The sequence below is a fragment of the Macaca thibetana genome, chromosome 4 (assembly GCF_024542745.1).
Source record: "Macaca thibetana thibetana isolate TM-01 chromosome 4, ASM2454274v1, whole genome shotgun sequence".
Taxonomy (NCBI): domain Eukaryota; kingdom Metazoa; phylum Chordata; class Mammalia; order Primates; family Cercopithecidae; genus Macaca; species Macaca thibetana.
In genome coordinates, this window is record NC_065581.1 from 136,909,090 (window position 1) to 136,924,102 (window position 15,013).

At 34.6% G+C, this 15,013-nt stretch overlaps 1 protein-coding gene across 12 annotated transcripts in view; it reads left to right on the plus strand.

Annotated features, from left to right (window-relative positions):
* The window catches only part of PTPRK (protein tyrosine phosphatase receptor type K), a 566,799-nt gene that overhangs the window by 118,299 nt on the left and 433,487 nt on the right, over window positions 1-15,013 (plus strand). For all 12 annotated transcript variants that reach the window (XM_050788294.1, XM_050788297.1, XM_050788302.1 and 9 more), the window contains exon 2: window positions 3,652-3,774. In XM_050788294.1, coding sequence (XP_050644251.1) covers window positions 3,652-3,774 — 123 coding nt within the window. The remainder of the gene's footprint in view (window positions 1-3,651; window positions 3,775-15,013) is intronic.

Genomic DNA, 15,013 nt, shown 5'->3' on the forward strand with positions numbered 1-15,013 from the left:
AATTTAGTATTCATTTTTTTCCTGATTCTGCAGAAAATGTCTCTAGTTCCGTGTTCTCTCACAGAACTTTTACCTTCTCTTTAAATAAGCACTCAAGAATCTAAATGCCAGATGTTTAGGCAATATAGTTTTGGGGCCGGGGTACTTACTTTTCTTTACTTTTTATGTTTAATCTTTTTGGTGTCTAATACTACTTAGTAACACATTTTTCACTGAGCAGTTTAGGAATAAAATGAAATTCTGGCAAGTTCAAATCAGCTTGATTTTTATTTTCAGATGAACAGGTTGCCAACCCCTTAAGTGGCTTGCTATCACAGAAGCAGACCATTTTGGTGATAGATCTGTCCCTTAGTTGATTGATTGGAGTAGAGGAATTAGCAATCTGTGACATGCTCTTCAGAAGTAATTTTCCTCCAAAGGTCAAGGAACTGTGGTCACCATTTCTCTGGCATGATTTGCAGCTACTCATTGTAGCCTTATCACCAGTAGCAAATGCAACAGCAGAAAATGGAACATTTCCGTGCTCATTTTTCTTTCCCTCTGCCTAACTAAATTTCTTGAACACCAATTTGGTATTACCTCTTTCTGTTCTGCCATCTACCATCCAGCTCAGTGAAACTTTAAATTCATAAGGTATGTTTTAATTTATGAACTAGGACCTTCCTATGACATTTGTCTTTTAAATAGATTTATGTAATGCTATACATAAAGATGTCTTGAACTCAAGAATGTGTATCGAGGACTGTGTATAATAGGGGACTTGGTGTTTAGACCTTTCTAGTGAGTCCTAAATGGTCAATAGGAACTGTATATGTTTGAATTAATTCAGGATATGTTATGTGCTGTTCTCTGTTACAAGGTTGAAACAAATTATTTTCCTCTGTTTCCCTCCATTCCTCTTTTAACTCTACATGGGTTATTACCATTTTTTTTTTAAATGCTTGAATTGCCTCATACTCTTTGATAACATCTTTTAAAGATTTTAATACAGCTGTAGAACAAACTCTAAACTCCTTTTGCTGACATCTAAACTTTTTCGTATTTACTTGTTTCTTCCTAGTTTCCTACATATTCTGGATGCTCATTATACAGAATTATTTGAGATTTCACAACATATGATGTTCCCTTAGACTTATATGCTGCTGCTCTTGCTTTTCCTCTACTTTTAATCCCATTTCCATTCTGAGTTGCCTCTGCTTGGTATATCCTTCCTCATATTCACTACGAGTAACTCAATGAAACCTTCCCTTAGCAATCCTAGTGTGGGTAGCCAATTCTTTTGTGTTCTTTGGAATTTTCATCATATTATTATCCTACATAACAAATTGTATTTATTTTAATATATATGTCTCCCATAGTTTGTCTCATTTATCAGTCTAGTATTATTATTTTTGTATTTCCTATAGTCTACTCCAGTATACTGTATTTGCCCTTAACCTTGAAATACAAAATTATTTACAAAAAGATTTGCAAAAGATTTATTAGTATGCTATATTTTACACCGCTTGGATTATACCTGGTTGTAAATTAGATATTAAAAATTATTTTGAAAGTTTTCTTGTTACTCAAGTCAAGTAGACCAGTAATAATTTTCAAGACTCCTTTGACAAATTTCAGATAGGGAAGGGATGTACAACAAATAGCAAGGGTTGACCCACTTATTTTGTATAGCTACTCCTAGTTGTTATTGCTAATCAGAATCCTGTAGTCTAAAATTAACAGTGGCTATGAAGGAGAGCAATTAAGGCCATTTGTCTTTCAAATGAGTCAATATGGGTCCCGCTGGTAGTTTAAATTTATATACAAAGGGCACTCACATTATTATAAAGGGTAATGGGGGCCCTGAAGGCCTGTGTTAGAAAGCAGTAAATTATTTCAGAGTTTGATAGCAAATTATATTTTGAGAAAAACATTCCCCTTGCTATGTGAAGATACATTTCCTAGCAACCTATTTTCATTGATTAATTTTAAATTAAAAAGTACATCTTTTTTAATGAGAGCATTTATAAAAAGTCTATTTTAAGCATATTTAAAAGACAATATTAAGCTTTTGAGTTCTCGAGTTGGGTTGTTTTATAGGTTTTCTGTATTCATAAGAGTGATTCAAGAATACGCTCAACATATTCTCCTTTTGGAAAAGATTTTAGAGCTTATAGTGCCAACATGACATCTCTGATGTTTCCTGCTTTGCCTGTGACACTCACCCCTCTCTGTCGTTGGTGAGGAGTGTAACTTTCACTCATACTCAGATTACCAAACTTTTGATGAGGAAAGTAAATTCCTTTTTTTACAGGGAAGAATTTACAGCATTGGGGTTTACTACTCCTTAGTCTGTTGCTTGGTCAGAGAATTCACTGAGTTTCTTCGCAGAGATCCCCATGGAAACTAAACAAATAAGCTATTTGAAAGGAGACAGGTTATTGGTTTTTCTCATTAAACCCACTGCTGGATTTTCATTAGTTCTAATGCATTTTCTTTCAAGATGAGACATATAGGCCAGTTCTTATTTTCATGATTTGAATAAACTAAATATGTTGAGTCGTGTGTGCCTGTACACATCAGCTAAGAAGCAAAAATAATCCTTCTACTTTTGCAATACAATTACCCCTGAAAATTAAGCCAGAAAAACCATGACTGATGGAAAGGGGAAATGCTACCCCCATTTAAAAAGACTAAGTTATTAAATAAAGTAGGAGCAGTGAAAGTGATTATAGGCTAATCTGATTGGTTTTATGCTTGAGTCACCCCCTACCTTTTAAATCATAATTGTGTATGAAAGTAATCTAAATAAAGCATGGAAGATATCACAGACCTCAAGCACTTTAGACCCTAAAAAGCTTTATGTTTCATTGGCTATTATGAGATTTCAAATAGTTCTTTTAAAGCAAAGATGTTGGTAAAACTTAAATTATTTCACCTTTTTGAATTTGCATTGTAGAGGAAGACAACTTTCACTCTTGTTCTTCCTCTGCTTCTCACCGCTAAAGTTATTAAAAATGAGTTAGGCTCTAGGTGGTTTGTGAGGCAGGAGAATAGGGTCTGGAGGCAGGGAACCTAAGGCTGATTCACCTGACGTCCTAGAACTAAATAGAAAGGAAAACCCCAACTTTCCAGTTTCCCTTTGCAAACTTCCTCATTTTCTGAGTGGTGATGGAAAATTGAAAGTACCTCTGATTGGTTGCAGAAAGTACTGTACAGTGTTGATTGTGGGCCACCACTTCATTTATATGAGGTGAACACCAAGTGGCCAATCGGAAGCCTCTAGGGAGGTATTTGGACCCCAGAAGATTCCGTATCTGGGCCCTTGAGCCGCTGCTCGTGCACTCCCACACTGTGGAGTGTATTTTCATTTTTAGTAAATGTCTGCTTTCATTACTTCATTCTTTCCTTGCTTTGTTGTGGGTTTTGTCCAATTCTTTGTTTAAGATGCCAAGGACCTGGGCAAATTGCAGTGAAGACCCTCTACCAATAACACTTTGTATATTTCAAGAAAGCCTGACTTATGCATGTATCTTCTATTATTTTTAATGATTCAAAATCAAGATTATGAGTAACATACTGTATATATCAATATAACATTTCCTTCTCCCGAGCTTTCATTATGTTTGGAAAATCTGTGTAGAATGTAACAGTAGTCCTCTTTCCTCCTAGGTGGCTGTACTTTTGATGATGGTCCAGGGGCCTGTGATTACCACCAGGATCTGTATGATGACTTTGAGTGGGTGCATGTTAGTGCTCAAGAGCCTCATTATCTACCACCCGAGATGCCTCAAGGTGAGAGTCACTCTGTTTAGTCAATGTTAGGGGAACAGTTTTGCAGTGTCTAGGATTTTCTTATTTTAGGTGTAACAACAATAATTTAATGGTTATAATAAGCTAAATTGCTATGCTACTGGATCACATCTAAGAGCCTTAAAAGTATTCTCTGCCTTTCCCTTAATAACTTTCTGTAATTCTGTATTCCTCAAGAATCCTCACTATACCTTTGTTATTTCTGTCTTTGAAAAAAAAAAGATAAGTATTAGTGTTTTTTTTCTATTTAATAAAAACCCAAGTTACAAACCAAAAATCAAAAAATAAAAAAAGCAGAATAAACAAAAAAAAAATCCTTTCCAAAAAAATCTTAAATGTGGGATCAGCTCTTTTCATCGTTATTCAATTAAATTATACAGGTTGGATCCAATCAGACTAAAGGGAAAGAATTTTATTACATTGTAGGGAGAGAGGTTGTGTCTTTCTCCCAGTGGTCATGAGCATGCCAGTGATTCTGAGGGGAGGCAGCATGGAGACAAAAGTGTCTAATGGAGATCTTTTATGTGGGAATTGTAGAGAAATAGGGGAAAAATCTGTTCTTTTTGTTTGTTTGTTTGTGTTTTGAGATGGAGTCTCACTCTGTCACCCAGGCTGGAGTGCAGTGGCCTGATCGCAGCTCACTGCAACCTCTGCCTCCCAGGTTCAAGCGATTCCCAGCCTCAGCTTCCTGAGTAGCTGGAACTGCAGGTATGCACCACCACGCCCAGCTAATTTTTGTATTTTTAGTAGAGACGGGGTTTCACCATGTTGGTCAGGCTGGTCTCAAACTCCTGACCTTGTGATCTGTCCGCCTCGGCCTCCCAAACTGTTGGGATTACAAGCGTCAGCCACCGCGCCCAGCATCTTTTCGTTTTTTACCTTACTTTGTTATATCCTTTGATTTTGGGTTTTGTGAGATAATATAATTTATAATTGTTTAAGCCAGTGTGCAGTGTGTTTCATCTTACTTAGGAAAAACACACAATTAACATAGGATGTCAATATTTACATACCATTTCATACAATATTAGACTAATAGTTGTGCTTTTCAATTCTGCATGTTAATCTGGAGCAAATTCCAAGTTCTATGCATATATGCTTAGCAATAACATAAATTGTAACTTTGAAAATATAAACAGAAATTTAAAAATACAACATCAAAGAGATCAAACTCTTTTCCTTCCAATATTTAGAAAGAAACAAGAATAGTACATGGTACATAATTATATATTATATATAGTCACATATATATAATATATATCATTATGCTATTATAATATATAATATAATGTGCTGATTACTTAGTACTAGTAATTTAGGTTTCAGAGTGTATTTTAGTATTTTTATTATGATTAAAAATGGTTTAGAATTAATTTTTCTACAAAATGAGTAAGTCCTTCTTGAGTGTGAATTTTAGATGCGACAATTTTAAACATAGCCATTAGAAGTGAAAATGTCAGTTCTGGTTATTGAAGAGTGAAAATTCTATCAGCAGCGTCCCTGAACTTGCTGATTAATATGATTTAAAAAAACAAAACGTGAAAACATCAACAATAAACAATTTATCACAATCATGCAAAGCAAATAAAACAAAACCTAAAAGTTACATTTCTAAATGTAATTATTGGTTTGTAAATGAATATGGTAAATATTTCCTTGAAAAAATGTTTATTGGCTCCCCCATGATGTGTACTTTTATAGTAGAAAGAATTAAATTTGCTTTTTACTCTGAATTGTCACCTTCTGTGACTGAGTAGGCAAATGGTTATTTTTGAGGCTGAACTGAGCCATAATTTCCTTTGCAGAGGGAAAATTGGAACTGTGTGGTTGACACTCTTTGCTTCTTATATTTGACCCCTACTTTGTCAGCAGACTCATTTAATTTTGTGCATAGATTTGTATTTTTTCTTTCAAAGGTATGTAACCTTATTTTCCTGGTGCATTTTAATTAAACTACTGTAATTTTTTACCTGCATTTTCTCTGTGGTATATTTAGACTGAACTTTTCATATAAAATTAAAGGGGGTGGGCTGGGATGCACACATTTTGAATGTTTATCATCATAGAATAATAAGAAAGATGTTGATTTATGGAAATGTTACCATTGCTAATTACCATTGATGGTGGGTAATGAATAGTTGAAGAATTACTGCTCAGATGACCTTGTTGGCTCACCTTTGATGAACAGCTTAATCGGTGGTTACAGTACAGGATGATATGCACAGAAAATGAAAGCATTTGAAATTCAGCCATATCTTCCAATTAATAGTACATTAAGTAATTAATCATGCAGAGGAGGGAAAAAGGTCACGGCCACTTTGCCGAATGAAACTGTGTTTAGTCTTCAGAGAGGTGAGAGAAAGCACTCATGTATATTCTTCTTTTAGTCATCTCTTTTTATAATAGATGCTATTGTTTTCATTTTCCTTCTGATATTCCTTTAAAATGCTGACTGAACATTCCTTGCTCATAAATTGGCATAAAGGAGACATTTAGATTTATCATACTAAAATGTTATGATCTTTTTATTGTCATATAAATTAGCAAGCATGCTTATTTTCTTTATGTACTTTAAAAACACACACAAAAACAAAACAAACAAAAAACCCCCAAATGTTTGGCAACTCTATAAAAGCTGGCTCTCCAAACCTAACTTGTTATTGAACTGTGTGATACTTGGTGCTGTTAACTGGCTTCTGTTTATTGACCTTTTTGGACTAAAAGCCAAGAGTGAGTGAAAAAAGACAGGATGAATAAATAGAATGAAAGAAGGTTGAAGATGGATAGTAGAGAATAATAGACAAAAAGAAAATTGTTTCTATTCATGAAGAGATACAGTACCATCAATCATTGCTTAAAATGTTCTGCAGCAGTTCCTACTTACTACTTACTACACAGTCCCACATACTAGTTTGGTCAGATTACAATGATGATGACTGAAAGGTCTGCCAAATAGAATAAAAAATAGCATACAAAAGAATAGGTACTTCGTAAGACAGTTCTAATATCCCCAAATCATATGAAACTATGGGCACCTACTTAACTCAGTCATCAAGGAAATACATATTTAAAACACAGTGAGAAACTACTGTACAATCAGTGGAAAAGTGAAAATTTTAATTCCAAATGTTGGTAAGAATGTAGAGTAAGTAAAACCCTCTGATACCACTGTTGGAGCATAAATCTGTACTACCTTATGACCAACAAATCCATTCTTGGGTGTAAGCCCAGCAGGACTAAGTATACATGTTCCCCAAAAGACATGTGCAAAAATGTTGATAGCATCAGCATTCATAATAGTTCCAAGCTGAAAACAACCTCAATGTCTGTTAGCAGTGCAATGTATAAATAAATGATGGCATATTCATAAGATGGAATATTGTACTGCAAATAAATGAAAGAACCATTGCTTTATACAATAATATGAATGAATTTCACAAACACAATCTTGACGGAAAGAAACCAGATGCAAGAGAGTATATATTGTTTACATTTATATAAATTATGTAAGTTTTAGAAACAGGCAAAACTAATCAATGGTGTTAGAAATCAGCATATTATTTACTTGAAGTAATGGGTAATGATAGTTAGTGCTTGTCAGGTGGCATGAAGGAGTCATCCAGATGCTGGTGATATTCTATTTCGTCATCTGGATGGCATTTTACAGTTTGAGGTGTGGTGAAATCTGTAAAAAGTCATTGAGCTGTGCAATGATGAGTTGTATACTTTTCTTTATGTATCTATCTGATATGTCAATGTAAATTGAGAAAAAATAAATAAAACCACTGCACACAAGCCTGGGAAACTAAAATAATAAATAAAATGTCATGGATTAGAACAAAAGATATAAAATTGAAATCCTCAAATGGGTCCAAACTTCTTGTTTTCTTACCATACTGGATTCTCTCCTCTCTACTAAAAAAACATTGTGTTCGTTGATATCTTTGTATGGGCCTTGTGTTGTTCTCTTCCCTCTGCTGAAATATTTCTGTGTCTACTTATCCATTCATCAATCTCTTACCCATTCTTACTGTGTCTACTCACGTTCTACTAGCTTTGTGAAGATCTTCCTGACTGGCTTGAAAGTCTATTTCTTCTATCCTCATATCAGAATATGCGTCCCACTGTACTATGTACTACTTAAATTGTAGCTATTTTTATAGTATATTTCTTACATGTCCTTCTGTCCATTAGACTATAAGGTCCTTATTAACGGCCGGGCATGGTGGCTCATGCCTCTAATCCCAGCACTTTGAGATACCAAGGTGGGTGGATCATGAGGTCAGGAGTTCGAGACAAGTTTGAGCAACATGGTGAAACCCCGTCTCTACTTAAAATACAAAAATTAGCCAGATGTGGTGACAGCGCCTGTAATCCCAGCTACTCAGGAGGCTGAGGCAGGAGAATTGCTTGAACCTGAGAGGTGGAGGTTGCCGTGAGCCAAGATCAAGCCTGGGTGACAGAGAAAGACTGTCTTTAAAAAAAAAAAAAAAAAACCCTTATGAACATAGACCATTTTTTTTGTCTTCTATTTATCAAAAAAAAAAAAAAAATTTAATTTTTCTTAGACAAAAATGTCAACTTCTGTAATGTAAGTTTTAAAATATTTTTGTCAAGAATTAAACAAGCTCCTCTTGTTAGAAAATTAATTGAATTAAAAAATACCCCATTTACCAAACATTATATTGAGTTGAGATTTTTATGTAATTAGACCTTCACATAAAATTATTAAGCTTTGACCTTTGTCTTTATGAATATTACCTATCTATTTTGGATACACTTAAATGTTGTTAATTCTACCAAAAATTAACTTTTTTTTTGTCTTTTTGTGTACTCTTTTCATATTTCTTTCTCTCTTTTTGTTTTTGACTTTTGCTTGCCAAATCCCAATCTTTTGTTCCTCAAAAATCTATTGTATATGTATTTTCAGAACCCATAGAGAATAAGAGCTGTTGCATGGAACTAGAAATCGTTCTTTGATCTCAAAGACATGTGCATTCTTGACCTTGTTTGTCAATATTTTTTATGCTTATGACCTCGTGAAGCAAACATATTTGACCATTTTACTATATGTTCTGTCCTAGATCTGAGAGTAGGGATTGTGATTGACATCTCAATACATTTATCTTTGACTGTAATTACAACTGCTTTTTATTTTTAACATGTTTTTGTAAAATGGCTAATTGAATTTTAGTTTAGAGTCTCTAGAGAACTTATTTGATAGTATTTAAAATTGTGACTGAATTGTATCCTACCTTCAGTCTAGTGTTTTCACCGATAATAATGAAAATAATTGTACAGGGTTCTTTATTTAAAATGCACACACACTATATATATAGTAAAAAATGAAAGCCCTTTGTCATTAAATTACTCTGAAGATTGAAGTAAGGAATCATTCCTCCTCCCTTATGAAACTGAGTGAGTTCTGATTCAGTAGGTTAGGGCCATATGTCTCTAAGTGTTTTTCGGAGAAGCCACCCTGATGAGCCAGGGTGGTATAGAGAAAGGGGTAGGGGTGAGAATGTAGGGGATTATAAAACAGGTAATTCCAGTACCATTCTTCAATTATTTATTTGGAGAGATTTAGTGCGCTTTTTTATTCAGTGGGGAGCATGCATGAGTCACATGATTTTGTACCTGGCTTTCTTCTGATAGTGTGATTAAGTGAAAATTAAATAAGACATTGGTGTCCATAATTTGATTCCTGCAATAAAAGGTATAGGTAACATTATTTCAGCTAAGTTTTCTAAGTAATTATATTAGTCTCTTAGTTTTACAGAAGATTTAGTAATAATTTAATTTAGTAATAATTTGTTAAAACAATGTTATATATGCCATGTAACACATTTTAATACATCCGAGAAGAAATTTCAAGGAAGTTCTTATGTTAACTTGTGCTTTCTTTCTCTCTGGGAACAGTGATCAGTTACCAAAAGTAGTGGATCACTGTGACTAATATTTTCATCCTCCATTATAGATGATTAATGAAAAAGCATATGTTTTTTACAAAGTTATAACGGCCAAAAATCTCACACAGCTGAATTAACAGAATTATTTGACAGTGTATCTGCCAGAGAGAAAACGTGGCAGAGAGTGGTAGAATAAAGTTCTGTGCATGTAGTATTGGCAACGAATATTGACTTGCAATATTATGGCTAGTTTTGTATTAGAAGATTGAGAAAATCAGGCCAAAATGTTGGTTTACTTTCTTTTTGTCATCTACTTAGCATTGTCTGTTAACACAACCAAAGAGAGTGTGTCTGTGAACATGTGCAGTTGTCCTAAGGGGAACTGAGAGATTTGGTGGTAGTGGGGAGAGGAAGGGCTTAACATGAGGCCATTAACACAGATGGGAAAACCTCCAAAAGTACTGGATATAGGTGTTAGATTCTAAGGAGCCTGAAAACTGCAGAGGTTTAAAGCTGGAAGGTTATGCATCATTCAATGATTTCAGATTTTTTTTTTAAGTAATAGAAATCTTTTTTTAAGAAAATAATATTTTCTACCGCTTTAATATTTAAAATCAATCACAAGGAATGAATGGTCCTGGAACTTACTTGTTTTATAATCCCCTACATACTCACCATCTACCCCTTTCTCTGTACCACCCCGGCTCCATCAAGGTGGCTTCTCTGAAAAATGCCTAGAGACATATGGCTCCAAAGGGCAGTTTGAAAACAATGATGTTGCAAACTCAAGCACTTTTAGATAAGCATCTCTGAGATTAAAGTACTACTACTATTAGCTACCACTTACTAGTCCCTTACTGAGTTTTACTATACTAGGGACTTGACATGTCTCTTTTAATCCTCACAAGAGCCTTATAAAATTGTAGTGGAGTGAGTATCTTAACAGCGTATCTACAGAGACAAAACATGGCAGAGAGTGATAGAATAGTTGTCACCTAGGGACAGAATTGGAACTTAGATCTGTCTGTCTAATATAAAAGTTACGCTTGTTCCAGTATCACCGTGCTTCATCATTGTAGTTGAGTTGACAAATTTCCTTGACTTGGGCATGGGCATTTATTTAAATCCACTATATAATGAGCTATATAATTTATTTCATTTAATCCAGAATGATCTTCTGCCACTTCATTTAAAATATTTCTTTCCACAATTTGAAAGTTTTAAATGACTGTTTCTTACCCTTTGTGGGAAATGGAATCTGAGACTTGCTGTTGTTTGGAATTGCTGCCAAACTTCAGGATTTTCTCTATGATATTCTCATCCCTTGGGGAGACGCTTTGCCCTTCCTTTGGTTTACCTGTATGTTATTTTTAGTTATTTGATAAACACTTGCTGCATGTCTGTTTAAGCAAACCTTTAGAAACACACATATTATCTGCTGTCTCATTAGAGCATGTATGGTAAAAGAAAAAATCGTGGACGAAAGGAATCAGACTAAAGTCTAGGGTTTGAAAATAATTTTAAGTCTTTGTTTGCAGTGAGGTATTTTAGGATGAGAATTATGGGCTTATTTTGATGTGCTCTTCCAAACCATGTTATCATCTGGCTATTGATGCTTTTGCCCTCTGCACAGAGAAGATAGTTTGCCACATTTGAGTTGCTTATTAAAAACAGTGGGAGTTGGAAGCAGTGCAAGGTGAGAGAATGAAAGGCTGTAATGGACTACTTGAAGGGTGAGCCACTTAATGAAGGCTGGTTTTTAATGTAAGGACTATTACCCTAGCAGACATAAATGCAACATGAAAAATGTCTAAATTACAGTGGACAGAAATGGCATGCTGAGACTGGAATTTTTTCTTGATATTTCAGGCACATAATGCATCTAAGTTAGATACGTCCTAATATATTTCAGGAGAAAATAATAGCCTAGAATTAAAAAAGAAAAAATAATAATATAGGTGTCAGTGCTAGAGAATTTCCAACCTCCTAGATGAATTAAGATAAGAATACACAGCAATTTCAAAGACTATATAGTCACCTTTAACATATACCTTAAAATCAATAGATAGTCCAAAGACTCAAAATTACTTTTCCTTGGTAGCAGTGTGACCGAAAATAACAGTTATGACCTTATACTTCTCCTCTCCAAAAATAAACTTGACTCAAGATAGCTAGGTACTATCTCAGTTTAAAAGCTTATTATCTTTCAAACACAAGAAGAATGCCAGGGAAATACATACACACACACACACACACACACACACACACATACATACACCAAAAAAAAAAAAAAAAACCCAAAAAACCAAGAGAAGGTAAGTAACTAGGAATTATTAAATATATATATAATATTAATTATCTCATATAGTTAATGTGAAAATATGGAGTTATGATTATATATTAGATTATCATTACATATAAAAGATGCTTTAAAATCTTGGAAGAATGTTAGTTTTCCAACCTAGTTCCTGCCAAGAGTACTATAGTATGTTTGAAAGACCTCTACTCCCTCCCCAAAAAGGAAATTATTGGCTGAGATATATTTTTCAATGAAAAGTGCACAGCTTCTAAATTTAGAGCATACGACAAGTTAGAAATGCTCACAGCATCATGAAATCTCCACCTAGCAATGCTGATGGAAAAGATGCTGGCTTGCTTTTTCTAGGTTTATGAGAATAAAATTAAATAGGACAGTTTTACAAACTTCATCAGGCTGGTTATGTATTTCTGTATGTTCCTCCCACCTCAGTTATTTAAGAGTTGGAGATTAAATAGGAAAGTAGGGTGGCAAATTTCAGTATTCAAAAGTTATGTTTTGAGGGTGTGATTTTTATCCATGTTAGGTCAGACTTATTGGATACTTAAAAAATGTTTCTCTGACTCCTTCTGTGTAATCCCAAGCATTTAAAATATGTCATTTCACTTAATTCTCCCAAAATGCCCTTGGAATATGTATTCACATCATTCTGTAGATGAAGGAACTGAAGTCAGGTGAGCTTAAATAAATTGCCAAAGGTTTTATGTCTTGGGAAAGGCAAGGCTAGGAATCCAGATATGTAGAGATCTAGGATAAGTATTTAACCTTTGAACTTTATAAAACAAGTATATGTAGAGATCCTTCTTTAGAGACTGCAGCAAAAAGAATCAGGGCTGACTTGAAGGGGTGGCAGAAGTTGTATCTCTTATGCTTTTTCCAGTGCAAGTAATGGGAAGCACAACTAGAAATGTGTTTCAACTGTAAAGAAGGCTACTTTCACATAACAAAAGGTCCAGAGTTGGCTTATTCAGTGGCTCAGTGATTTCATCAACAATTCAAATTTTTTCTTCTCTCTTTGCTTCTCCATTCCAGTAGGTCATCTTTTTACCTCAGGCTATTTCCCTTTAAAGGTCTAAAATCTACAGCTATTCCAGGTACAAAATTCAGACACAACAGTATGCTGAAGAAAAAGAGGTTCTTAGTTGTCTCCTCCTTATGTCTTATACCTATCAATAAATAAACACAAAAAATGTTTCTGGGATACTCTTTGATACAGATATGGTAATATAGATCTGTAGGCAGAATTTCAAAGCTGTGGGATTTAGAAGAACGCACAAATAAAGCATTTATTAAAACAACATTGTATTCTCTAATGCGCAAGCTTGTCTAACTCATAGGCCACATGCTGCCCAGGATGGCTTTGCATATGGCCCAACACAAATTTGTAAACTTTCTTCAAACATTATGAGATTTTTTGCCTTTTTTTTTTTTGTAAGCTCATCAGCTGTCGTTAGTGTTAGTGTATTCTTCTCCTTCCAGGGTGGCCCAGGGAAGCCAAAGGATAGGACAGCCCTGCTCTAATGCATTGTTCAGCCTAGCATCAGGTTTCCCTTAATTTCACATATTTACTGCATCTGTACCATGAAAAGCAGAAAATCTTCCTACCCCTAGTAAGCTTACCTTACCTTTCTAACCTGCCATTGGTACTCACAAGAATTTTTCATTCTCTCTTGTTTTCCTTATGATTTTTATGACATGGAATAAATATGGGAACATACTTTATTTTAAAAAACTCCAAAACTAAGAAAGAGTCAAGTGTTATACAGTGTGTATGTGAATGAATATATGCTAAAGAGAGATTAATTTATTATTGGGGTAACCAGCAGGCTAGTACAACTGGTTCAAAAGATTATAGGAATAAGGGAAACATAATCAGTGAAAGAAAAAATGGTGGAATAAGATTCCTAAATTTTATGCTAAATGTCCAATAAGACAATCAAAATGAAACCATGAGGCTATCTTTACTAACAGACAAATCATTTTCCTCTGTACTAGACAAAATTTGTTTGCATTATTATAATGTATCATTTGTGTTGCTATAAATGTTCTACAAGTTAAGTCTTTTTTCACAGAGTTGTAAAATATCTTCATCAGTGGTAATTAGTGACTCCGATGAAGTGACCTACTTTTAAATATTAGCTAATCCTTTGGTGAAGGATATATAGTCATTCTTGTGCTGGGTCCCAAGTTTTGAACGTTTTTTCTTAAAACTTCCACCTTAGGATCATAAATATTATCCAAGGATGATTCTTGTTAAAAACAACAAAAAAGTCGTCTCCTTTAGTTTTTATCTTATTTATTTATTTATTTACATATTTATTGAGACAGAATCTCGCTCTGTCACCCAGGCTGGAATGCAGTGGTGCGATCTTGCCTCACTGCAACATTCGGCTCCCGGGTTCAAATGATTCTCCTGCCTCAGCCACCTGAGTCGCTGGGATTACAGGCATGCACCACCATGCTCAGCTGATTTTTGTATTTTTAGTAGAGATGGAGTTTCACCATGTTGGCCAGTCTGGTCTCAAACTCCTGATGTCATATGCTCTGGCTGCCTCGGCCTCCCAACGTGCTGGGATTACAGGCATGAGCAACTGCACCCAGCCTGTTTCCTTTAGATAGGTGCAGCAAGAACTGTTTATTGACATAAACCTTGTAGTAGGATTGAAATATCCAGTGCCATGCATTATTAAACAATTAGTAAGAGTGGAAAATTAACATCTATTTGAAGATTTCATTAGAAATCTAGAATTGTGTTTTCAGTAGCCTTTATTACTTCAGAGTATTTTAAAAAACAAATCTTGGTTTCTTCTTCTTTTCAGAAGCTTAGGAACCAATTCAAAATAGCCATCTCCTTTAGGAATATTTCCCTTGAAGTATTTATAAATGTGGGTGAATTCCTTCCTCTTTTATGTCTCCCAAATCAGCTGAGCTTCCTGGCTTGCCAGGGATTGACCATGTCCTCTCAGGCTGGGACTCTATAAACTCAGACTAGGTA